Source organism: Gigantopelta aegis, chromosome 8, assembly GCF_016097555.1.
Source record: "Gigantopelta aegis isolate Gae_Host chromosome 8, Gae_host_genome, whole genome shotgun sequence".
Taxonomy (NCBI): domain Eukaryota; kingdom Metazoa; phylum Mollusca; class Gastropoda; order Neomphalida; family Peltospiridae; genus Gigantopelta; species Gigantopelta aegis.
The window spans coordinates 55,979,138-56,003,898 of NC_054706.1; the positions used below are offsets into that span (position 1 = coordinate 55,979,138).

Genomic DNA, 24,761 nt, shown 5'->3' on the forward strand with positions numbered 1-24,761 from the left:
CCCCCCCCAAATGGTAGTCAGTACGCCCATGACCCCAATATTTGTTTTTTTAATCCGGCTTGATTTTGGATGTTAACGGCTGATCGAGTGATTAACGTCACGGGCTGTTATTCCAATGACTACCGTTCTCATTGACGTATTATTAAGCCATACGACTTATGACTAGTAGGTACTGGGTTCAAATCCCGGTATCGGCTTATACAACTCAATGGGTGTAAATGGGTTCGAATCTCGTCGGTATACACTTTGTCTTTTGTATTACATAAGTCCAACTAACCTACATAATAACCACCGAATCATAAACCATTTTGGCTAAATGTCAGGAGGTTATAAATCACGCATCTCTTACTAACACACTATTTCAAAGGTCATGGTATGTGCTATCCTGTCTATGGGATGTTGCATATAAAAGATCCCTTGCTACTAATGGAAAAATGTAGCGGGTTTCCTTTCTAAGACACATTTCAAAATTACCAAATATAAATAAACAAATAAATGTACTCTATTGGTGTCGTTAAACAAAAGCATTTTTGTGTAACTCTTACTAACATATTTTCAGGTGACCGCAGTCTTGCGGCTATATATCACGGATGTGAATGATGAGGCACCCATTTTTGATCCCCCATCTTACAGGGTTACCATAAACGAGGTACATTTGTTATATGAATAATATCGTCTACCCTACATGTGTAATTGTTATTTTGTTAACTATATAATGCAAAATAAAGTAAAACAAATTGGTAGTACAAAGGATATATTTAAGGAGGGAGAAATGGTTGGGAGAGAGAGAGAGAGAGAGAGAGAGAGAGAGAGAGAGAGAGAGAGAGAGAGAGAGAGAGAGAGACAGAGAGACAGAGAGAGACAGAGACAGACACAGAGATAGACACAGAGAGATAAACACAGAGAGAGACACACACCGACAAACAAAGAATGAACAAAAATACTATTGGGTGTCATACAGAGAGAGAGAGAGAGAGAGAGAGAGAGAGAGAGAGAGAGAGAGAGAGAGAGAGAGAGAGAGAGAGAGAGCCAGACAGACAGGCCAGGACAGGGACAGACAGACAGACACGGAGAGAGAAAGAGAAGAGATAGAGTTAGACACAGAGAGAGACACACACCGACAAACAAAGAATGAACAAAAATACCATCGGCTATTGGGTGTCATAGAAAGGTCTGTGTGTGTGTGTGTGTGTGTGTGTGTGTGTGTGTGTGTGAGAGAGAGAGAGAGAGAGAGAGAGAGAGAGAGAGAGAGAGAGAGATAGGGAGGGAGAAAGAGAGACAGACAGAGACAGAGACTGATAGAGAGACAGAGACAGAAAGAGGAGAGAAAAAGAGAGGGAGAGAAAAAAACTAGAGAGAGAGAGAGAGAGGGGGGGGGGAGGGAGGGATATATATACATGTGTGTGTGTGTGTGTGTGTGTGTGGGTGTGACGAGGGAAAAGACGAGTAGGAGTGATCACACGGAGAGCCATTTGCGCAATCCAAAGATCATCTGCTGTTACGTTGCTATGATAGGGTCGAGTACTTAGTAAACATTACCGAAACACTACGTTCTGTAAGCGTACAAGCAAAACGTTTAAAAGATAACATCGTGTGCTTTAACAGTATGCATTTTTACAAATTGTGTTCAAGTGGCGAATCCAGTTAAACAAAAATCTACATTTAGAGCGGCCCAATGACATGGGGCGGAATGCTAAGGGAACTTTGGGGAGGTTTGGAGGGGGATCGTAAAACAATTAAAATTAATATATAATAAAATTATAACTGCCCGCCTATGATGTTAATACTATGTACGAAATGTATTTCATTTGTTTATAGTATACCAGGCGCCGATCCAATATTTTTTGCAGGGAGGGGTCTACATATAACTACTTAAATGAAAGTTGTATATTAGCAGTGAAAGAAATGCTTAAAAGTGTCAAATTTATTTTCGTCATCAATGGTGTGGGTGGGTGGGTGGGGGAGTGGAGGTCCAGCCCCTTGTCTCCCCACACCAGGTATATATTTGTCTGAGTATGATTACATTGTATAATAACAACACATTTTTTTGTCTTTCTCTTTCAGTCTCAAGCTCAGGTAAGCAAATATTTATTAATCCCCTACCCCCTCGAACTATTTATTGTCCACCGAAGGCCGTTTCTGTCTTTCGAACACAACAATGAATGGTAAAATGCAGAAGACATTACAAAAGTGACATACGACGATAATGTATTTGAATGTGAACTGTCTGTTCTAAAGGTTAAAGAAACACAAATACACGAGAGAGTGTAGCTTTAATTGAAGAGATCGTGACTATTACAGAAATTATCGTTTCAGATGCAATACACTGAAAACGCATTGTCATTTGGATTTATTTGCATTACTATGTGTAACCTGTGCCACGTGTAGATGGGATGTGGTGGTCTTACAATGGGCTCTCCTCCAAAAATAAGCGGACGTAGCTCAGTGGTACAGCGCTCGCTCGCATTGGGCTATTTCTCGTTCCAGCCAGTGCACCACGACTGGTATATCAAAAGCCGTGGTATGTACTACCCTGTGTGGAATGGTGCATATAAAAGATCCCTTGCTGCCAATCGAAAAGAGTAGCCCATGAAGTGGCGACAGCGGGTTTCCTCTCTCTATCTTTGTGGTCCTTAATCATGTCTAACGCCATATAACTGTGAATAAAATGTGTTGAGTGTGTCGTTAAATAAAACATTTATTATTTATTTTCCTCCAAAAATACGACAGATAGCTAGCCCTCATGTAAAAAACTTCGCCCTTTCAAAGTTTTGAGAGAGAAGTGACTTCGCTCTATCATTTGGACCTGCATGTACAATAAATCGTATCGCAGACATTTTAAAACCTGTGTTACATAGATCACTGATATTGTTTTGTTTATCTTCAGGATGCAGATGATGTGTATGAAAACACATTCCATATTAATACTTACACTGGAGAGATCACGCTCAAAAACAAATTGGATTACGAGAAAAGATCTTTTTATCAATTCAAAGTGCGCGCCTGGGTAAGTATAATCCAGAATCATTGATTGTGTAAAATTAGTGTAGATTAATTATCTGTTATCGTGTGCTCTTAAGGTCAATTCATTCTTTAATTGCCGACCTCATGCGAAACTGAAATGTTGTTTTTTATTAGGTAAACGAAAAAGCGTTAAACGAACGCGCGTTAAAATTTATTATGAACTGTGTTTAAATCATACTGAATTCACTGACAAAATGAGGATTAGGTTTGAATAGAAGCAGAAGTGGGCGAATCAACTAATCCACAACAAGAGTCGGCGGTGAAGTAGGCCTATAAATCTAGCTTTAAAGAGATTGTCCCGAAGGAGCTTTATTTCATGACTAAATTTATATATTAAGTATAATATTATATTTTGTTTTTAGAATATCAGTGTCTGTATAAGTAAGGTGTTTGTTTATGTTCAGGCTTTCTAGGGTAGATCTTTATTTTTATTTTTTTAAAGCAGTAGGTACTGTAGTAAATTTTAATAACCTTTTAAATATATTTTTGTAAAAAGGGCATGATGTTGTTAAAATTACAGCCACAAGTTGCCATCTTGAAGCTCATGTAGACTGAATGCGCCGAGTGTGTACGTCCGACAGTTGCGTCCATATTATTATTATCCACACGATTATTTCATTGCGTCTGGCCGCATACGTTTTGCAGACGCAAGGACCACACGCATCTCATTTTCTTACACCATCGTTGGTGAGAACACCATGCGTTATTTTTTGTAACGCATAGTTGTTTACTGTGTTAACAATTTCAATACATACGACTGGCTGCTCATAGGTGATGACCAAGTCACCAATGCCATACATCCAATGAAAAACTACATGATGGAAATCGATTACACTGTGACGTATAGTTAACCTGACAATCATGGGTCTGTTACGCGTAAGTCAGCTGCAAGTGAAACGGCTGTAAATAACGTTTAGTCGAAAATATGTTAAAATTTGATTTTTGAGGATTATTATGTAAGAAATAGAATACTACATTCGTGTCTGTTAGATACCATTTATCTCACAACTCGTTGTTTATAAACGTATCAAACTCGCTTTCGCTCGTTAAGATACATTTTAAAACAACTCGTGAGATAAATGGTATCTAACTGCCACTCATGCATTATTCTGATTGAAATCAATGTATTTCGAGTTTGTTTATCCAGACCGTACCCACGCACCGCATCTAGTCTACATGAGCCTTTATTTTATTACGTCGCCAAAGATTTTTTTGTGTATATATATTTTTTTTTTTTTTTTAAATCCCGTTCGTGCTAAGAAGCCCATAAGGCTGTAACCAGAGATCGCCACTGTTGCCGGTCTTTTGCCTTTTTCTCCAGCAGCCCCAGCTCAGACTGCCCTCTCGGATTTCCTTCTTTACTGTCCTCCTCCATGTTTCTTTTGGCCCTCCACGTTTCCTTTTTTCAGGAAGGGCCCATTGGAGTGCCACTCTTGGTAGGGCTGTTTGAGGCATTCTGATGACATGGCCAATCCACCGCCATCTTCGGCGTTTGATCTCCGATACCAATGACTGTGTGGAGGCTTTTTTTTATATACATAGTCATATACAAATGTCATTATTTATGGGTTTTTGTTTTATTTCGTGTAAACACAATAACTTATAAAAATATTTATGAGTATTTTAACAGTTCTAAAGTCTCTCATAACTCCATACGAGTGGCTTATGTATTTTTATTATTGTATAATTATTATTGAACACACGGTGAATTGTAAATAAAGAATTTCTCTGTCTGTCTGTATTTCAAACAATGGTATTTGAGTTATTTCTGAATGTCCAAAACATCAAACCTAGCTTATAATAACAAGAGGGAAGGCGGGGGAGGCCGGGGGCGTTGCGGGAGAGGGTGGGGAGGGGTGCGTGCGTGCGTCAATAAAAAAAAGAATTAGCTGGACACAAAGATAATATAGTGTATTACCAGGTAGACTAAAAGAATATTCAAACTTAAAAGTCACTTCTTAAGTAGTTTTGGTGGGAGTAACAGCCATCAACCCCAAACCCCATCCCCTCCCCACCCTCAGTATGTTTATATACGTCTCTGAGTTGTTATCCCACACTGCGCTCGCTTAATGCGCTGTCGGTTTGGGATCGATCCCCGTCATTCGGCCCATTGCGCTATTTCTCGTTCCAGCCAGTGCACCACAACTGGAACATCAAAGGCCGTGGTATGTGCTATCCTGTCTATGGGATGGTGCATATAAAAAATCCCTTGCTGATAATGGAAAATAGTAGCCCATGAAGTGGCGACAGCGGGTTTCCTCCCTCAGTATCTATGTGCTACTTAACCATATGTCCGACGCCATTATAACCGTAAATAAAATGTGTTGAGTGCGTCGTTAAATAAAACATTTCCTTTCAACACTTAATACAGGTATGTAATTCACCGTGGGCATTGTGTTTCACTATAAAGCAAGTTCTGCAAATGTCGTAATATTAATATGTGATTTTCTTTTTTGACCAGGATACTAATTTCAATGAAAGCAAGGCCGTACACCACGCTAATGAGTCCGATCTTGTGATATCGATCCGGGACGTCCAAGACTCGCCGCCGTATTTCGTCAACCTGCCCTATCTGGCATCTTTCAAAGAAACTTTAACTGAAGTAAGGACGGTTCCAGACGTAATCACATGCGATGGGTACAGGGAAGGTTTATTTATTGCCCGGTAGCCATTGTATACAACTAAACAATTTGGTTTTACTAGCATTTTATAAAAACAAATCTGCAGGTCAAGCAAGTCAAAAATTTTGTTTCTCAAATTCCTCTCAAACGCTAAGTTGATGATGATGATGATGATGATGATGATGATGTTATTACCACTAGTACTAATTATTATATTATGAAGATGGTAGTGATAATGATGATGACGATATGATGATGATGGTGGTGGTGGTGGTGGTGGTGGTAGTGATGATGATAATGATGATGATGAAGATGATGATGATGATGATGATGATGATGATGATAATAAAGAAGATGGTCATAATATTACAACTACATCTACTACTACTACTACTACTACTACTTACTACTACTACTACTACTACTACTACTACTACTACTACTACTACTACTACTACTACTACTACTATAATAATAATAATAATGATAAAGATAAAGAATATTTTAGTTTTTGCATTATGCTAAAATACACAGTTCCATCCAGGCTATGTTTGAACATGTTATGTCATGAACTATTGTACCACTGTATTTATATGTTACAATTAATTTTGTTCAGAACTCGTCAATATTGAAAGTGACGGCATATGATGGAGATCGTGGTATACCGAACGATGTTAGATATAGCTTCACTGGAGGTACGTCAATTTTCCATTTCATTCATTTCATTTCATTTCAACTTATTTTCGTGCTTATATCCAATTAAGGTTCAAGCACGCTGTCCTAGGCACACACCTCAGCTATTTGGGTTGTCTGTCCAGGACAGTGGGTTACTTGTTAGCTGGTTAGTGGTTAGTGAGAGAGAAGAGGGTGTAGTGGTCTTACACCTACCCATTGGGCCCTTAAGAAATCGCTCTGAGTTGGAGCCGGTACCGAGCTGCGAACCCTGTACCTACCAGCCTGTAGGCCGAGGCCGGTAATTTTCCATTAACACAAATTCCAGTCTTAAACTCACAAAAAACAAGAGTTCAAGTTTGTTTTGTTTAACGACACCACTAGAATAAAGTCGTAATACATGAACATTTTTATTTCTGCCAACATACCAGCAATAGTTTGTTTCCATTTCGCATACATGCAAGTATATATTACTTAAAACGTCAAAGTTTGTTTTGTTTAACGACACCACTAGAGTAAAGTCGTAATACTCGAGAAACTTTATTTCTGCCAACACACCAGTAATAGTTTTTTATTTTTCCATTTTGCTTACATGCATGTACATATTATTTAAAACGTTAAACCCTTTCTCTCTCTCTCTCGCTAACCACTAATTCCCTACACCGGACAAACAGCTGAGATAGCTGAGGTGTGTGCCCAGATTAGTGTGCTTGAACCTTACTTAATTGGATATGAGCACGAAAATAAATTAAAACGAAATTTATCGTTAGGAGTAGCCTTTGTGGCGGCAGCGGTTTCCTATATTTGTCCCTCAAGTAAATGTCCAAATAAGTATTATATTAGATACTAGTCTCAGTGGAATAGTGGTTAAGCCATCTGACATAAGGCTGGTGGGTACTGAGTTCGCTCCAGCTCCCACCCAGAGCGAATTTAGCGACTCAGTGAGTAGATGTAAGGCCACTACACCAACTTCTCTCTCACTAACCACTAACCCACTGTCCTGGACACACAGCCCAGATAGCTGAAGTGTGTGCCCAGGACAGCGTGCTTGAACTTTAATTGGATATAAGCAGGAAAATAAACTGAAATGAAATAAATGCGCAAAATTATGCAAAAATATTCCTTTCCATTCTTCACTAAACACTCTTCATGTTTCAGGCCCCCATACAAACTTTTCAATAAATGAAACCACTGGCGAAATCGCCATCGCTAACAAACTGGATGCAGATGACCCGGATGTTAGAAAGCGAGGTGGAGTGTTCAAGATCAACGTTACTGTAAGTACATATTGTGAGAGAATGAGAGAGAGAGAGAGAGAGAGACAAACAGACAGACAGACAGAGAAAGAGACGGATGAGAAAGAGAGAGAGTGAGAGAGACAGAGAGAAAGCAGGAGAGAGATATGAGAGAGAGACAGAGGGAGACAGAGACACACAGAGAGTCAAAAGTTTGTTTTGTTTAACGACACCACTGGAGCACATTGATTAATTTATCATTGGTTATTGGATGTCAAACATTTGGTAATTCTGACTCGTAGTCATCAGAGGAAACCCGCTACATTTTTCCTAATGTAGCAAGGGATCTTTTATATGCACTTTCCCACAGACAGGAAAGCACACTCCACGGCCTTTGACTAGTTGTGATGCATTAGAAAAAAAACAATCAGCAGAATGGATCCACTTAGGTGGTTCGATCCTGAAACGCAAGCATCTCAAGCGAGCACTCAACCGACTGATCTAAATCCAGCATCTAGAGAGGGGTTAAGGGTTTTGTTAACTGTAAGAGAACAGTAAATGGGCACTTATGATTTTTTTTACAGGACCCACCTCAGCAATCAATGACCCTGGTTTCTCAGACACGTAGTTTATTTTCCTGAGGTCTTCTTTTTTTTCTTTTTTCTTTGGGGGAGGAGTGTGAATTTCAGGTAAAATTATATTAGGCCAATATAAACACCTGTAGGACGACCAAAAACATAATTGTAGTATGATTAAGAAGAACTGTTTTATTTAACGACGCACTCAACACATTTTATTTACGGTTATATGGCGTCAGACATATGGTTAAGGACCACACAGATTTTGAGAGGAAACCCGCTGTCGCCACTACATGGGCTACTCTTCCGATTAGCAGCAAGGGATCTTTTGTTTGCGCTTCCCACAGGCAGGATAGCACAAACCATGGCCTTTGTTGAACCAGTTATGGATCACTGGTCGGTGCAAGTGGTTTACACCTACTTATTGAGCCTTGCGGAGCACTCACTCAGGGTTTGGAGTCGGTATCTGGATTAAAAATCCCTTGCCTCGACTGGGATCCGAACCCAGTACCTACCAGCCTGTAGACCGATGGCCTACCACGACGCCACCGAGGCCGGTTTTAATATGATTAATGCGTAATCTAACAGTAAGAAAAATCTATAATACTTGACAATATTTAACGTCTAAATAACTATCTGGGATCGATCCCCGTCGGTGGGCCCATTGGGCTATTTCTCGTTCTAGCCACGACTGGTACATCAAAGGCGGTCGTATGTACTACCCTGTCTGTGAGATGGTGCATATAAAAGATCTCTTGCTGCTAATCGAAAAGAGTAACCCATGAAGTGGCGACAGCGGGTTTCTTCTCTTAATATATGTATGGTCCTTAACCATGTCTGACGCCATATAACCGTAATTACAAAGTGTTGAGTGCGTTTTTAAATAAACCATTTCTTTCTTTTTTCTAAATAACTATGGTCATCGGCTTTTTTTATAGTGAACGTTTAAGCATATACTACCTGTTTTGACCTAATTTATGGACACACCCTAAATGTTACAACAACAAAAACGCATATACATTGTTAGCTATAATTTACTTCTAAATACAGCAGAACAAACAAGGAAATCGTAAACATAAATAATAATTAACACTGATATAGAACAGACGTTAAGCTATTGTGTAAGTAACATATGTTTGATATTTAATATATGTATATCTGTCTTTTTTGTTCGTTTTTATTCTTCTTCTTCTTCTTCTTCTTCGTCATCTGTTTTCTTTTCTTGTCTTTTAATATCTGCCAATTAAACAAAATGTGACGTTAACAAAACATTCGTTTTTGTATTTTTTTCCAGGCGACAGAGGTTCCTGCGCCCAGTGTTACCCAGGGTGGGGAGAACAAGACCACGACCGTTGTGTCGATCACGGTTCTCGACGTGAACGACCACAAACCAACATTCAGTGCGCGGCAGTATAACGCCTCCGTTCAGGAAAACACACCAAATGGCGTTCCTATCACCCTGGAAACCGTTATTGACGTCATTGATGGGGATCAGGTTCGTCATCACTGATATATAGAGTAACATTTATATCATGGCTTTACGTGTTTTCGATAGGATAAGCGAAATATATTAACAAAAAGTGAAAGATATTGTCAAAAATTACAAAAGATGTATATAATACATTTAAATAGACCATTTCATTGGGGTTGTGTTTTTTTCGAATACGATTTTTATGTCAACGAGTGATGTATGAAAACCATATTTTCACTAGTTGCGTAGCAATGAGTGAAAATATGGTTTTCACACATCATGAATTGATATAAAAATCGTATTCGAAAAAATCCCACCATAAAATGGTCTATTTACATGTATTATATACATCTTTTGTAATTTTTGACAATATCTTTCACTTTTTGTTAATATATTTCGCTTATCCTATCGAAAACACGTAAAGCCATGATATAAATGTAATTATTATTATTTTTTATATCCCACTGCCACCTTTCCTTTCTCTCCTTTGAATTCCATCTCATTTCTTCCAGATCTGGCAACTCCTCCTATCTTTCAACTTCTTTCGGTGTTCACCTCCACATCCCAGTCCTTGTCTCTCCAACCGCGACAGGTGCTTGTTTCTTGTGGCTATCTGTGCCATACACTTGCCATTCCTCCATCAGCTTTTAGCTGTGGGCTTAGTCTGGCCACTTCGGGGAGTGTTCAGTAGTTACTTTCTGGCATTGTTAAGAGGCACTTGTAACCACCTACTATGCACCCCTACTATCTTTCGGGGTTTTTGGGGGGTTTTTTTGTTAATATCTTTCGCTTATCCTATCGAAAACACGTAACGATGGAATGTTTCCAGAAAATTTACTTGACAATAGACTTTTAAAAAGAAATTTGAATAAAATTATCTTTTTATTTAATTACTGTTTTCATTATATGAAAAATTCCCCCTCAACTCTGGCCTGCACCTTCTTGACTACATACTTTTTACTATATCTGCTCACTTAAGTCTGTATGTCTACCATGGGAAGAAAATAATAACGTGCTCGGTTTATTCTAAAAGCTTAACTAATAATTTTGTATCGATTAATCCTAGTTTCAAAACATGTTTCGTTTACAGGTCGAGAACAGTAAATTTACAATTTGTTGTGGAAAAAGACGGATCGCCATACCTGGACTTTGACACACTTCCATAGGAAGAAAAATAATAACGTGTATGGCTTAGTCTAAAATCTTAACTAATTTAAAAACATATTTTAGAGATTGCAGCAATGAATTTTAATTTTAAAACATGTTTCGTTTGCAGGGAGAGAACAGTAAATTTACAATTTATGTGGAAAAAGACGGATCGCCATACCAGGACTTTGACACCCTGCCAGACATGAACCAGCCCGTGTTTTCTAAAACCAGCGTCATCATCCGCGTCAACAACAGCAACGTCCTGGATTATGAGAAAAACAAGACAATCACATTTCAGGTAAACTGTTTCACAAGCTGTAACTTTTGTAATCAGTTAAGCGACCACAACATGTCGCGGTGCATGATCACAATCTGGAGTTGATTCCATGGGCAGATACAGAAAACACGTATCGAATAGGTATTAAAGGTAAAATTAACAAAACACTTGTGTCTATAGAGACTGCAATTTTACTATAGCAGCAAAACATATACACCTGGGCCCGTGCTTATAAAACTGTTCGAGTCCAGACTCAGTTTCTAATGACGTCACATGCATACAATTTGTATTGCGTTGTGTCATGACTCTATTTTTACGGAGGTTAGTGGTTAGGCGCTTAGGCGTGGGCGGTCTAGACCGTAGGGAGAGTTAGGTCTCTCTGGGGGTTAGCCCCCTCCCCCCTTCTTTTCGCGCCTCCCTCCACCCCACCCCCACCCCCTCCCATTCGGCCACGCTTTAGTTACCGATATGTTCGGTATTCCTCGGTGGAATTAAATAATTAAAGAAATAAAATTGGTAAATTCCTGTGACTCTTTGAGCCTTCAAACCCCCAATCCTCTCCAGACAAGGGCTTAAGTAATTAATATAAATTAGACCTAGAGATTTTGTTTATTTTGGATAGCCCGTTCAAAATTTGGTGTTTAATATAAAATATTATTTAAAATTATTTTATTTATTTGTAAGTAAATTGGTTTTGGCATACACCAAATAAATTTTCTATTTTAAATTTGTCCCCATATTTTTTATATTTTTAGTGTAATGTCTAAATTGCCCTGTTAAATTTCTGGCCCGGAGCGGATCCCTGGCTATCCAGGACTCGGCCCCGGGGCAGACATGCTTGAAGCTCTAGTGGCATGTAAGCATGTTAAAAGTTTACCTGACCTGATGACTCTATTAGAGTCTGTAACATTTTATAAGCACCAGATCAGGGCCCCATTCTCAACGCTAAGATCACCTAATACACTTATTCACTTACGGTGACCTTAATGCTAAGATCACCTAATACACTTATTCACTTACGGTGACCTTAATGCTAATATCACCTAATACACTTATTCACTTACGGTGACCTTAATGCTAACATCACCTAATACACTTATTCACTTACGGTGACCTTAATGCTAATATCACCTAATACACTTATTCACTTACGGTGACCTTAATGCTAATATCACCTAATACACTTATTCACTTACGGTGACCTTAATGCTAAGATCACCTAATACACTTATTCACTTACGGTGACCTTAATGCTAAGATCACCTAATACACTTATTCACTTACGGTGACCTTAATGCTAATATCACCTAATACACTTATTCACTTACGGTGACCTTAATGCTAAGATCTCTTCGTGGAACGGGGCCCTAGAAATGATTTAAGAACCACGTAGTTTTGACCATGTGACTTATACCTCGCAAATAATTGTGACCATTTCGGGTATACAAAACGATGAAATTAAGGTTATGTGTATGCAGGGTATAATATAGGACAATATTGACAGCAAGTAAGACTGTCTTTATACCAATATGTGTTGTATTCTATAATAATAATAATATTGATGGTATTGATGGTAATATTGATTACCATATTATGTGAATTAACTGTGGAGCTGAAATCACACTGTAATTTATTCATGTCATCTCGGCAAATAGAGAGTTTAAGATTTGTCTACGTGCAATGTCCGTGAGACGTAGTTGACAAAACAAGTTTCAGATTTTCATTTTTTTTTTCTCACGTTGATGTGTGTTATTACAAAAATTTGTTTTGTTTAACGACACCACTCAGGGGTGTAGAAATGGAAAATGTTTCACTAGCCTGTCGGACCAGAGCCAACTAAACTTTATTAGCCCGCCAGAATTTCTACTAGTCCGCTAGCCTATAGAACAATATATTATGTCATATATATGTCATAATGACATCTAAATGTATAAGCGAAAATGGTACCTTTTTTATTATAGTGCGTCCCAGGGATCGCCTTTTTTTCATACTATGGAATTTTAATTTTTACTACAAGCTATTTTGTTCTTAGTTCATCAAGATTAACCTGTTTATTTCTCAGCTGATTATTTTCTAAATTGCACACAAAAACAGTATATTTTTGATGTTATCAAAACACTTTTAGTTTCCTTTTTACGTCAAACCAAACTGAAATTAGTTACAAAAAACATTTGTGTAGGAAGTTGGGATGGACTGGTATAGAAATAATGGCATTTCCCGGTATTAGGGAAAACGGTGTTACAAAGTAATAAATGATTAATACAGTTGTTGTTTCATTGAAGATATTATCGTTTTCAACTTGTAATGCCGTTTCAGGAAGACATTTTAAAATTTCTGGTTCCGTTTAAGTCATATAGCCATAGATGTTTGTTCAGTTTTGTCCAATTTGGTTCCGTTTTTGTTTTGGGCCGTTTTGGTACGGTTCCGTTTTCGCTATAACCCGTTTTCGGAATGTTACGCTTGCGAAGTTCGGAACTCTGAATTCGTCAATGCGGTACATGAATTGTGTATTTGAACTATATATTTCATCATCATTCTGTACAGTTTGTTTGAATGGTTTAGAATTTTGGCATGGCTGATACGGAATCGCGGATTCAATGTTTTAAAAAAATAATAATAATAAATACATAAAATAAATTGTCAGTCAGTCAGTAAAAGACAGATAGTTGCATTTTTTAACTCGTACGTCTGAATTGTACTCGCATTTGGCGAGCGGGCGAGTGCTTTCTGCACCCCTGCCACTAGAGCACATTGATTTATTAGTCATCGGCTATTAAGTCTCAGAGAGGAAACACACTATATTTTTCCATTAGTAGCTGTCACGGGGATTCTATAATACCCGTAACTGAATAAAACACGATTATCAAAATATCTCTCCTAACTGTATATCTATTAGATCTCTCTGTAACAGGCAGTTCAAAACCGCTTTGGCTCGTCTCTAGGTATGATCAGAGATACGATCTTATATAAAGTATATAGTTTTATAGCACGTTTAGTTCACTAGAAAACACAACAAAAACACAATACACTTTGGAATCTGTATTAACCTACGCTGACAAATGCACAGCCGCAGTAGTTAATTAATAACAACAATAATAACAACCCAGAACTGATCACTTAATTAGTTAATCTCTAGGAGTTTAGTTTACACAATATGCTAATCACTTCACTGTGACACAACACCCACACGTGTGATAATTGAGAAACGCTTCTAGGAGAAGTTAATTAATAAAGGAATTACCACTCTATTCCTAACTGGTTAATTTTTAATTAACCCTTACTACTCGTTCAGTAACGTGTGATAATTGAGAAACGCTGCCAGGAGAACTTAATTAATAAAGGAATTACAACACTAATTGTAACTGGTTAATTTTTCATTAACCCTTAACTACTCATTCAGTAACCTTGTAACACAGAATTAATACTGGTACCTATCACAATAAAGACAATAACCTACAGTTTACCTAGGTCTTCTAGGATGACTGGCTAAGCTTTATATTACCAAATACTCGTCTAATGTTAGAACAAAAAATCTACGATTTACTTCGTCAGATGACCGAAGACACTGTCTAAAGAATATTGGTATAATACAGTATTAAAATATTTAAAGTCACATCAATCACATCAAAGTTATACAACAGAGCAGAAATAAAATATTTACCAAAGTCCAACGGACTACGTTCCCTGGGAGCCGTCCTTTTTGCTCCTCTCATAACTCTAAAACTCTAGCTATTTATTATAAATCGAAATATCGCCTGGGGGTAAATTGCGGCACCGAATCTTATCATCTGATATTCCACCTCTCCCAGAGTCGGTATATTTCTCTCTGATCGTCAGTCTGGCTGTCGCCAACCGCGAGCAATCTCCTGGCCATAAACAGCACTACCGGAGATATTACGTAACTACTAGCCACATGGCCTCCACACCTGCTCTGGGTGTGTATTAGGCGTACAGTCGCGCAAAGGTATTACGTAACAAGTTGCCCATCTGGGCTTAAGTGCAATGAAACTGCACACGGCCTTCTAAAACAATTAATATCGCCACAGGCGAAAACAAATTAAGAGCATGTACCGTCACAGTAGCAAGGGATCTTTTATATGCACCAACCCACAGACAGGATAGCACATACGACGGCTTTCGATATACCAGTCGTGGTGTACTGGTTGGAACGATAAATAGCCCAATGGGCCAACCGACAGGGATCGATCTGTGTTATTATAAAAGCAAAAAAAAAAAAAAAAAAATCGTATTCGTAAATATATGTTTATTTGTTTTATATTAATTTGTTAGTGTTAACAGGAAAATATAGGACTTTTTTTTTATACTAGGACAGTTATGTATGTGTTGTATAAAACCGACTACAATGGTTAAAAACATGCCTGGCTTTGAATTAATGAGTACATAGAAATCTATGAAAAAAAGAAAGAAGATTTTATAATGTTCTTTAACACATTAACTTAATGTATATTGCTCCGCAGTTAATTACATGTACATTTATTATCAATCTAATTAAAATTAGCTCCACTATTACATGTGGATCTAACACCAGCCAGTTGGAGCTCATGTCCACCAATCAAAACCTTACTTGCAGAATCCTGCCAGGGATTTAAAAATAATTTGAAAACATTCCGAATTATCCTGAGGGTATACGATATGTTTCATGTCAATTACGAATGCCTTATTTAGACCAGTAGAACTAATTTTAATCGGATTGCTAACAACATTGCGTAGTCTCCAATGTCCAGGTAACATTTCGTCTGTAAATAATAATTTAAATATTGACCAATCACACTTCGCCTTTTATAACGTTATTTGGGAGCATACAAATTCTAAAAATATCGGGCGAGTCTATTTTAGTGGCCGCAATGCAGCGAACCATACCAATGCGTACGGTGTGGGTTATCAGTCTTCAGTATTACATTAAAAATTATTTATTTATTTATAAAAAAAACCCAACTAAATCAGTGTTCAGTTTTACATTACAAATTATTTATTTTATAAAATAAAACATGTTTTAAGGCATTCGTAATTCACACGAAACATGTCGTATACCCTCAGGATAATTCGGAATGTTTTCAAATTATTTTTAAATCCCTGGCAGGATTCTGCAAGTAAGGTTTTGATTGGTGGACATGCGCTCCAACTGGCTGGTGTTAGATCCACATGTAATAGTGGAGCTAATTTTAATTAGATTGATTTATTATTTGAATTTTGATGGGGGAACAAATGTATCAGCTTATGTGTGGATTGTCTTCTACACGTAAAAACGCGAACCACGCGCCTATACAAAGGGATTTCCCTGACCTAGATACACGTAACACATGTATGTATGTATGTATGTATGTATGTATGTATGTATGTATGTACGTACGTACGTACGTACGTACGCACGGACGCACACACGCACGCACGCACACACGCATGAACGGACGGACAGACAGACAGCCAGCCAACCAGACTGATAGACAGATAGATATACAGGTGTTCCAACTTCAACTGTATGTAGTAAAAAATCTACCTCCTTCCAGATTGTAGCCAGGGAAAATTCGACTGATGAACATTACAACAACAGTGCTACTGTGACTTTAACGATTACGGATGTTAACGATAACTCTCCACAATTCTCCAACGAGTCCGTTCACTTCAACGTGTCCGAGGACGCAGCTAACGATACCATCATTGGTTCCGTCCACGCCACCGACGACGACAGCGGCGATTACGGCACCGTCTTCTATGAACTTGAAAACGAGTCCGGGAATAGTCAGTTTGGTATTTGCAAACACAACGTAAGTCGTGTTAATAATCATCGTTATCTACGATAGGAAATTGCGTGTGACAACTTAGTTTAGGTAGTTGCACCGGCCTCGGTGGCGCAGTGGTTAAACCATCGGACTTACAGGCTGGTAGGTACAGGGTTCGCAGCCCGGTACCGGCTCCAACCCAGAGCGAGTTCTTAAGGGCTCAATGGATAGGTGTAAGGCCACTACACCCTCATCTCTCTCACTAACCACTAACCAATTAACAACTAACCCACTGTCCTGGACAGACAGTCCAAACAGCTGAGGTGTGTGCCCGGGACAGCGTGCTTGAACCTTAATTGGATATAAGCATGAAAATAAGTTGAAATATATAATATATAGGTAGTTGCCATTTTGTCGTTTCATGGTTTTATAATTAGACGGCGTCGAGACGTGTTGTATTGTTGAACGAACCGAGACTACTAATAGGGAAGTACTTTTTACTGAAAGAAAAATAGATAACTTTTTTTATTTATATAGGCGTGTGTGTTGTTGGTTTCAAGGGTGTACGCAAGTGGTGCTTTGGGGTCGCTTTGCGTTTTCTCATTGATAAATTTTGACATTCTTAACCGCGTGCATATTTCAGAATGCGTGCGTCGCAATGGAATAATCGAATAGTGTGTAAAATTAAATGTCCTAAACACAAGCCGCAAACACATCAGATGCATCAGTTGGACCGCACGCACGCGCCGCATCCAATATATATGAACTTTTAAAGATGCATTCCCTAACCCCCACCATTCACTAAAATTATTATTAAAATTATAAAACTGTTTTGTTTTTGTTTTTTTGTTTTTTTAAGGGAAGCATATTCGTAAAAGCAGAACTTGACCGGGAAACAAAGGCCGACTATTCATTATTCGTCGTGGCTTGGGACAACGAGAAAGGCACGGAGTCGTCTAGACGCTCTGGTCGAAAGAAGATCAAAATCTCCTTGCTTGACGTCAACGATTCCCCGCCGGAATTCTCGGCAACGATTCCGACGACGGAAATAGCCGAAGATATTCCCGTCAACACGACGGTCCTGTTCGTGAGTGCCACAGACCGCGACCTCGGCGACAACCGCAAAGTGGAATACAGCATCTACCCCGATGCCGACGTGTCCAGTTGTTTTGGAATAAACAGTACCACGGGAGAGATATGTGTTAAGTCACCGCTCCTCGAAATGATTGGATTTAAGAATATAACTGTCGTTGCTACGGATAAAGGAAGCCCTCAGTTAAATGGTACGCAGGTGGTGCGTTTCTACATCCGCGATGTCAATATTAATCCGCCGAAATTCGTGCACCCTTCATTTGATAATAAAACGAGAACTGCTCAAATTGACGTTCTTGAGGTAAGGCTTATTTCTCGTTTGATAATGGTCTACGTGTGTCTTATAGCAGATTATGTGGGTGACCGGAGATGGGTGTGGGTGGAATGATTTTGGTTTTGGTCAGATTATGGTTGAGCAGAGTTGCACAAGTATGTGCTAACAAAAATAACGAATGATGTTCTCACCAACGGGTGTGTAAGAAAACATATTTACGACACTCACGCAGCTGTTAACCCATACGTCACAGCGCAATGAAGTTTCAGGTTAAATTACACGTCACAGACAATCAATTTCGGTTGTCAGTATTTTATTGGGTGGTATTGTTGTCGTGATCAGGTCATCACCGTTGAGCAACCAACCACAAGTTTCACAAGTGATCTCCAACATATAATCCTGGAACTGAGGACTCTTTGCATGCATGAAAGGTCCCCTAAATCACCCTTCATATTTGGTGAGGGTACCACCTAGGCCATCATAAATATCACGGTGGACATTTCGATTCCTGGCAATAAGTAAGAAATTATGACCTTATGACCAAACTTAATATGGAGAAAAGGGGAGACTATATTGATCGACACGGGTGTGTAAGAAATAAATTTTTATCAAGGAAGGAAATATTTTATTTAACCATGCACTCAACACTTTTTATTTACGCTTATATGGCGTCAGACATATGGTTATTATTTAACATGTTATCATTATTTGTAGGAAAAGCATATAAATACAACGGTAATTACACTGAATGCCACAGATGCTGACCTCGGCACGAACGGGAAGGTTGTATATCGTATACTGATTGACAGTGAAAACGCATGGTCAAGCTTCCGTTTAAATTCAACCACAGGCGTGCTACAAAATGCAGGAAGGTTGGATCGGGAAACACGAAGCAACTACTTGGTATACTACATTTTTGCTCTTTGTTAATTTTCTTTCGATGCATAGTATAAATGAAGGTGGGGGGGGGGGGGGGAGATTATTGCATACCTTTCGCATACTGAATCATAAGATAATAAAGATATTGGATTATTAGTTTTATGCATATATCAGTTAGGCCTATTGGGCTATTTCTCGTTCCAGCCAGTGCACCACGACTGGTATATCAAAGGCTATGTGCTATCCTGTCTGTGGGATGATGCATATAAAAGATCTCTTGCTACTAATGGAAAAATGTAGCGGGTTTTCTCTCTAAAACTATGCTTAGAATGCTGGAAATGCCGCATTGAATACATGCAATTCAAAATTTGCCCAGGACTAAATTCTTGCACCCTAACTGGATGTATACGCATTAAAGGTGCTATGTCCAAATCGCATAATGTTGGGTTCCTGCTAAAAGTATTGATTAATTTTTTATCTGAAATGTAAACATTGTACCTTCAGCTACATGCCCATAAAAATTACAACTAAATCATTCAATTTACTAGTAGAAAAAAAAATATATATTGGAGAATCTTTGAAGTACTAGCTGTGCGTTCATTTGAGGCGAACGCTCCGTAACGTTATGTACGGTGTCTATTGTCGACAGGTTTGCTGACTTTGTACAATTAGTTTGTCTCTAACATCTATCTGCCCCGGATTGGGTCCCGGGCCTCCAGAGGCCGAACCCGGGGTGGTCATGCTCGAAACCTTAGTGGTATAGGAGCATGTTAAAAACATTATGTCAATGTCTAACATCTAGCTACGGACCGTTAACGTTCTAGATATTCTGGATTCGCTGATTTCATGCCACACAATAAGGCAGGAATCTAGTCGTACTGAACGTGACCTACTTTGCACAGAGTTTAAATATATTATATTACAATTTCAATATTCCCAAGTTATTTATGCAAATGTTATGTGTGGGATTGATTTGTAGCTGTTTATCTCAAATGCATCTGAAAAATAACGAAATATTGTACTTTCAACTTTGAAGGGACGTACCCTAGTTTTTAAAGACTAAGGCATATGTTTTACTATTAGAGCCGTTTTTGTTGACTGAAATCATACTATACTTAAAAATTTTTTTTTAGATTATTCATATCTGTACATTCGAAGTGTTTTGGTCATCCTGCCGTTTATAATATCACAAAATGCATTTCTCATATTTTTAAAAACGCACCTGAGAAGTAACAGTTATGGAGTCGAGTTTTAGTCTACTTTTAGAGGGTATTTTACCATTTCAAAGTCACAAACTCATGTTTCACTCAATTGTAACTTTATCCAAATGTGTTACAGGTCTGTAGATTAACTAAACTGAGTGTTAATTGTCACGGGTTGAAACTAGGGTCTATTCCTTTAATATAGCACATTTAATAGTGTGTATTCTCTTATAATAGTTTCAGGTACAAGCGGAAGACCTTGGTATTCCACAGCTGGTCAGTACAATAACACTGAATGTGACCCTGCTCGACGTTGACGACAACGCTCCAGTATTCAAGACAAGGCAGCTGACGTTGCACGTCGACGAAGAGAACAACACTGCTTGTGTGGGAATGGTCAACATCGCCACTGACGCCGATGAATACGAAAACCATACAAGAATATGCTATTTCATTTACGGTTAGTTTCAATTTCTATCAACATGAAGAACATACAATGACATGCTACTTCAATTACGGTTAGTTTTAATTACATATCAACATGATGGCCATACAAGGATATATGCTACTTCATTTACAGTTAATTTTAATTACCGATCAACATGATGACCATTACAAGGATATGCTACTTCATTTACAGTTAATTTTAATTACTGATCAACAGGATGATCATACGATGATGTTACTTCATGTATGGTTAGTTTTAATTACGTATCAATATGATAACCATATAAGGATATGTTACTTTATTTATGGCTAGGTTTAATTACGTATCAATATGATACCCATACGATGATATGTTACTTTATTTATGGCTAGGTTTAATTACGTATCAATATGATAACCATACGATGATATGTTACTTTATTTATGGCTAGGTTTAATTACCGATCAACATGAAAAGCAATTGGGAATAAGTATGCTACTTTTATTTACGGTTAGTTTTAAGTACATATAAATACTGTAACTTGCTGTAATTTCAAATTATTCTGTAGTGTACCGCAAATGTCACAGTAAACTTTATTAAAGCATTAGTGCATACTGTTTTTGTGCATATATTGTTTGCAATTTACATTTAAGTTAGGTATTTTTAAAATGGCATATTTATGAAAAACAGATTTTTCTTTTACATATTTCGTCTCTCAAAATTGTCTAAATACAGTTAACTCAACAATCCCATGCTATAACTATTACTTGTTCATTTTGATAAAGAACAGTTTGTGAATGTCACATTTTTTCATTTTGATCACAAGCGTATTACCATTCAAACATTTAATATAGAAATGATAACAGAAACTTTAAAACAAGTTTCTTTTATTCCGTAATTGTACAGGTTTGACATTCTTTATTCATTGTAGGTGGAGAATTTGTTGATCATTTCAAGCTTAACAAGACTTCCGGTGAACTCTGTCTTCAAACGAAGTTGGACCGAGAGACCAAAGACACTGTGAATATCGTGGTCCAAGCTCTGGCTAACTGCAGTGCTATCGTGCCTCCGTCTGACAACTACAACAACTCTGACACGTCTCTGTTGAAGGTGGATGTGAACGTTGACGATGTCAATGACCAGCCCCCTGTCTTCTCTAAGAAAGACCTAACACACGGTATCCTGTTTGATACGGAGCTAATGAAGGTCATTTATAATCTGCAGGTGAGTAGATAACTACTTTGGGGCACTTCTTTGGCAACCGTTCGATAATTAAGTGTTTAGATTTTTTTCACCCACGCCTTTTCTTATGTAAGATGTTGTGCTGTTCACCTCACTAAATTTCGACCAACACTCTTGTCCCGGCCCCTTTTTTTAATTGTTACTGTGATGTAATTTGGCAATAACTACGGGGGTTTTGTGTTTTGATTTTTATTTCGTTTCTTATAAATACTTTCTAAAATTCATCTGTCAATAACCATGACTGTCTTCTGTCAATTTTCTGCCCCAATCGTATTGTTAGCTTTTGTTGGGTTTACTAAACGAGACTAAGGCAGAGTGACAGTAGCAAAGTCTGATATGACGTAGATTGACAAAATTTAGTAATGTTGCAGTGTGATAGGATTACAACTGAACGATAACAAGGGCATGTCTTTCATCAGCTCCCGGGAGGTAGGGGGGGGGGGGTAGGACATATCTCAGTGGTAAAGCGTCAGCCATCAGTCTAGGATAGATCCCCGTCGGCGGCCTCATTGGGCTATTTCTCGTTACCAGTGTTCCACAAAGGCCGTGGTATGTACTATACTTTTTATGGCATGCTGCATAGAAAAGATCCCTTGCTGCAAATCTAAAAGAATATCCCATTATATGATGGTGGTGGGTTTCATCTCTCAGTATCTGTGTGGTCCTTAACTATATGGCTAAGGCCGTATAACCGTATTTAAAATGTTTTGAGTTCATCATTAAATAAAAGAGTCGTTTCTTTCATCCTTCAGCAGCTCCCAAACCCACTCATCCATATCTCTTCACCCATGGCATTGAGCATTTGAACAATGATCAAAATGTTGGAGTATGTTTTTCTTCAGGTCTGGTGCTTATAAAACTTTTAGAGTCTAGACTCGAGACTAATAAAATCTGAGACGTGAACGTCATGGCAACGTCATACAAATTGTATGTGTGTCACGTCATTAGAGATGGAGTCTGTACTCTAAACGTTGTATAAGCACGGGCCCAGGAATATTTAATCTAGACACAAATTCAGCTGAAAAAAATTTACACAACAGTGAAATGATCTGCAACTGGATTGGATTGAATAACATATTAACGTGCATATATCCAATTAAGGTTCAAGCACGTCTCTCCTGGGCACAATTACTGACTTAGCCAGCGACTGGGTCCGGGACAGAAGGGGCTGGGTGGGTGTGATTAGAGTTGAAAATGGGCAGAATTTTGAAAATAGCAATTAGTAAAAGTGCGCCTAACACGTCTGTTCCAGGACAAAGTCAGTGACGCCGACGAGGGAGATAACTCCATTACTTACTTCCGCCTGACGGACACGGTTCCCAGTGCCGAGATCGGCGCGAGCAGCCTCGCGGGCAAACCTCCGTTCGTGGTGCACCAAAACGGTACGGTCCTCACCAACATGCTGTTCTCGTCCGCCATGCTGGGTCACTTCGTACTCAAGATCGAGGCTTACGACATCGGGAACCTTACAGGTGATGGAGAACTGAAGGTAAGCAGTGGCGTAGCCCGGTGGGTGGGAGGCACGGGTAAGACCATGCCCCCGTATCGAACTGTTCTTTAAAAACTGTAGTGAATTTTATAAATTCAATTATCATATATACATACATATATACATACATACATACACACACACACACACACACACACACACACACACACACACAGACACACACACACTAACACACTAACACATACACATACACACTAACACACACACACACACACACACACACACACACACACACACACACACATACATACAAAATGTTGGACCGGTACGAATATGGTCGACTAACGATCGTTCTATTTTGTGGAACGTAGTTGGTCTGATTGGTAGCGTTCCGGCCCAACAATTGCGGGCGATTGGGTGCCACAGGTTCGGGTCTCGGTAACGGCATGAGGAAATTTGTGAAGGCAATAAAGGATTTTAATATCCCCTGTGCCAGTGCGTCATTGAATATATGTATGTTTTCGTCAAAACCCGACATACATACAATAGAGATATTCAAAATATAAAAATACATATATAGGCAGTGCCAGGTCTGTCCACATCTGTATGTAAGTCAAACGTTGCCAAGCCATGGGGCCTTAGAACCGCGTGGTTGTTGGACCGGTACGAATATGGTCGACTAACGATCGTTCTATTTTGTGGAACGTAGTTGGTCTGATTGGTAGCGTTCCGGCCCAACAATTGCGGGCGATTGGGTGCCACAGGTTCGGGTCCCGGTAACGGCATGAGGAAATTTGTGAAGGCAATAAAGGATTTTAATATCCCCTGTGCCAGTGCGTCATTGAATATATGTATGTTTAAGTCAAAACCCGACATACATACAATAGAGATATTCAAAATATTAAAATACATACATACATACATACACACACACATGATGCTTTACAAAATAAATAAAACAAGCATTTTGAGAGTACTGCTAAAGCAGTATGCATGGTCCCCTACCGTGTGCAACAAATGAATGTATATTCCAAGTCATAACTGTGAAAAGCATTAGTAAATCGCCATGAAAGTCAAACTTGGTCTGTAACAGTACATGATAAAGCTATAAACAAAATTTCAGCACAATACCTTGAGGCAATCCAACAAGAAGTCCGGAACACTGTATGTGGGACAGACGGAGAAACAAAAGGTCGGAGACGAAACTCATATCGCCTCCGGTTGGACCGGTAGGGGACTAATAATGTATTCAGAAGAACCGTAAAATATACTGAAAATCGAGGCTATTTCAGAATCGTAGACATTCACAAACTGTGAATGTGACTTTTATATTCCAATGAGCATTAGTAACTACTCTCAAATGTCTAATATTTTACTTTTTCAGATTTTCATTATCAGCAACATACAAAGGGTTAAGATTGTCTTCA

The 24,761-nt window shown here is 38.6% G+C and overlaps 1 protein-coding gene across 1 annotated transcript in view; it reads left to right on the top strand.

Moving 5' to 3' along the window:
- Positions 1 to 24,761, top strand: part of LOC121379736 (cadherin-23-like) — a 48,887-nt gene that overhangs the window by 11,029 nt on the left and 13,097 nt on the right. The window contains exons 5-19 of the mRNA XM_041508384.1: positions 560 to 649; positions 2,065 to 2,076; positions 2,888 to 3,007; positions 5,486 to 5,626; positions 6,262 to 6,340; positions 7,476 to 7,594; positions 9,425 to 9,625; positions 10,878 to 11,048; positions 16,556 to 16,813; positions 17,628 to 18,161; positions 18,849 to 19,037; positions 20,459 to 20,675; positions 21,574 to 21,866; positions 23,137 to 23,373; positions 24,719 to 24,761. The exon at positions 24,719 to 24,761 is cut by the window's right edge and continues 49 nt beyond it. Coding sequence (XP_041364318.1) covers positions 560 to 649; positions 2,065 to 2,076; positions 2,888 to 3,007; positions 5,486 to 5,626; positions 6,262 to 6,340; positions 7,476 to 7,594; positions 9,425 to 9,625; positions 10,878 to 11,048; positions 16,556 to 16,813; positions 17,628 to 18,161; positions 18,849 to 19,037; positions 20,459 to 20,675; positions 21,574 to 21,866; positions 23,137 to 23,373; positions 24,719 to 24,761 — 2,704 coding nt within the window. The remainder of the gene's footprint in view (positions 1 to 559; positions 650 to 2,064; positions 2,077 to 2,887; positions 3,008 to 5,485; positions 5,627 to 6,261; positions 6,341 to 7,475; positions 7,595 to 9,424; positions 9,626 to 10,877; positions 11,049 to 16,555; positions 16,814 to 17,627; positions 18,162 to 18,848; positions 19,038 to 20,458; positions 20,676 to 21,573; positions 21,867 to 23,136; positions 23,374 to 24,718) is intronic.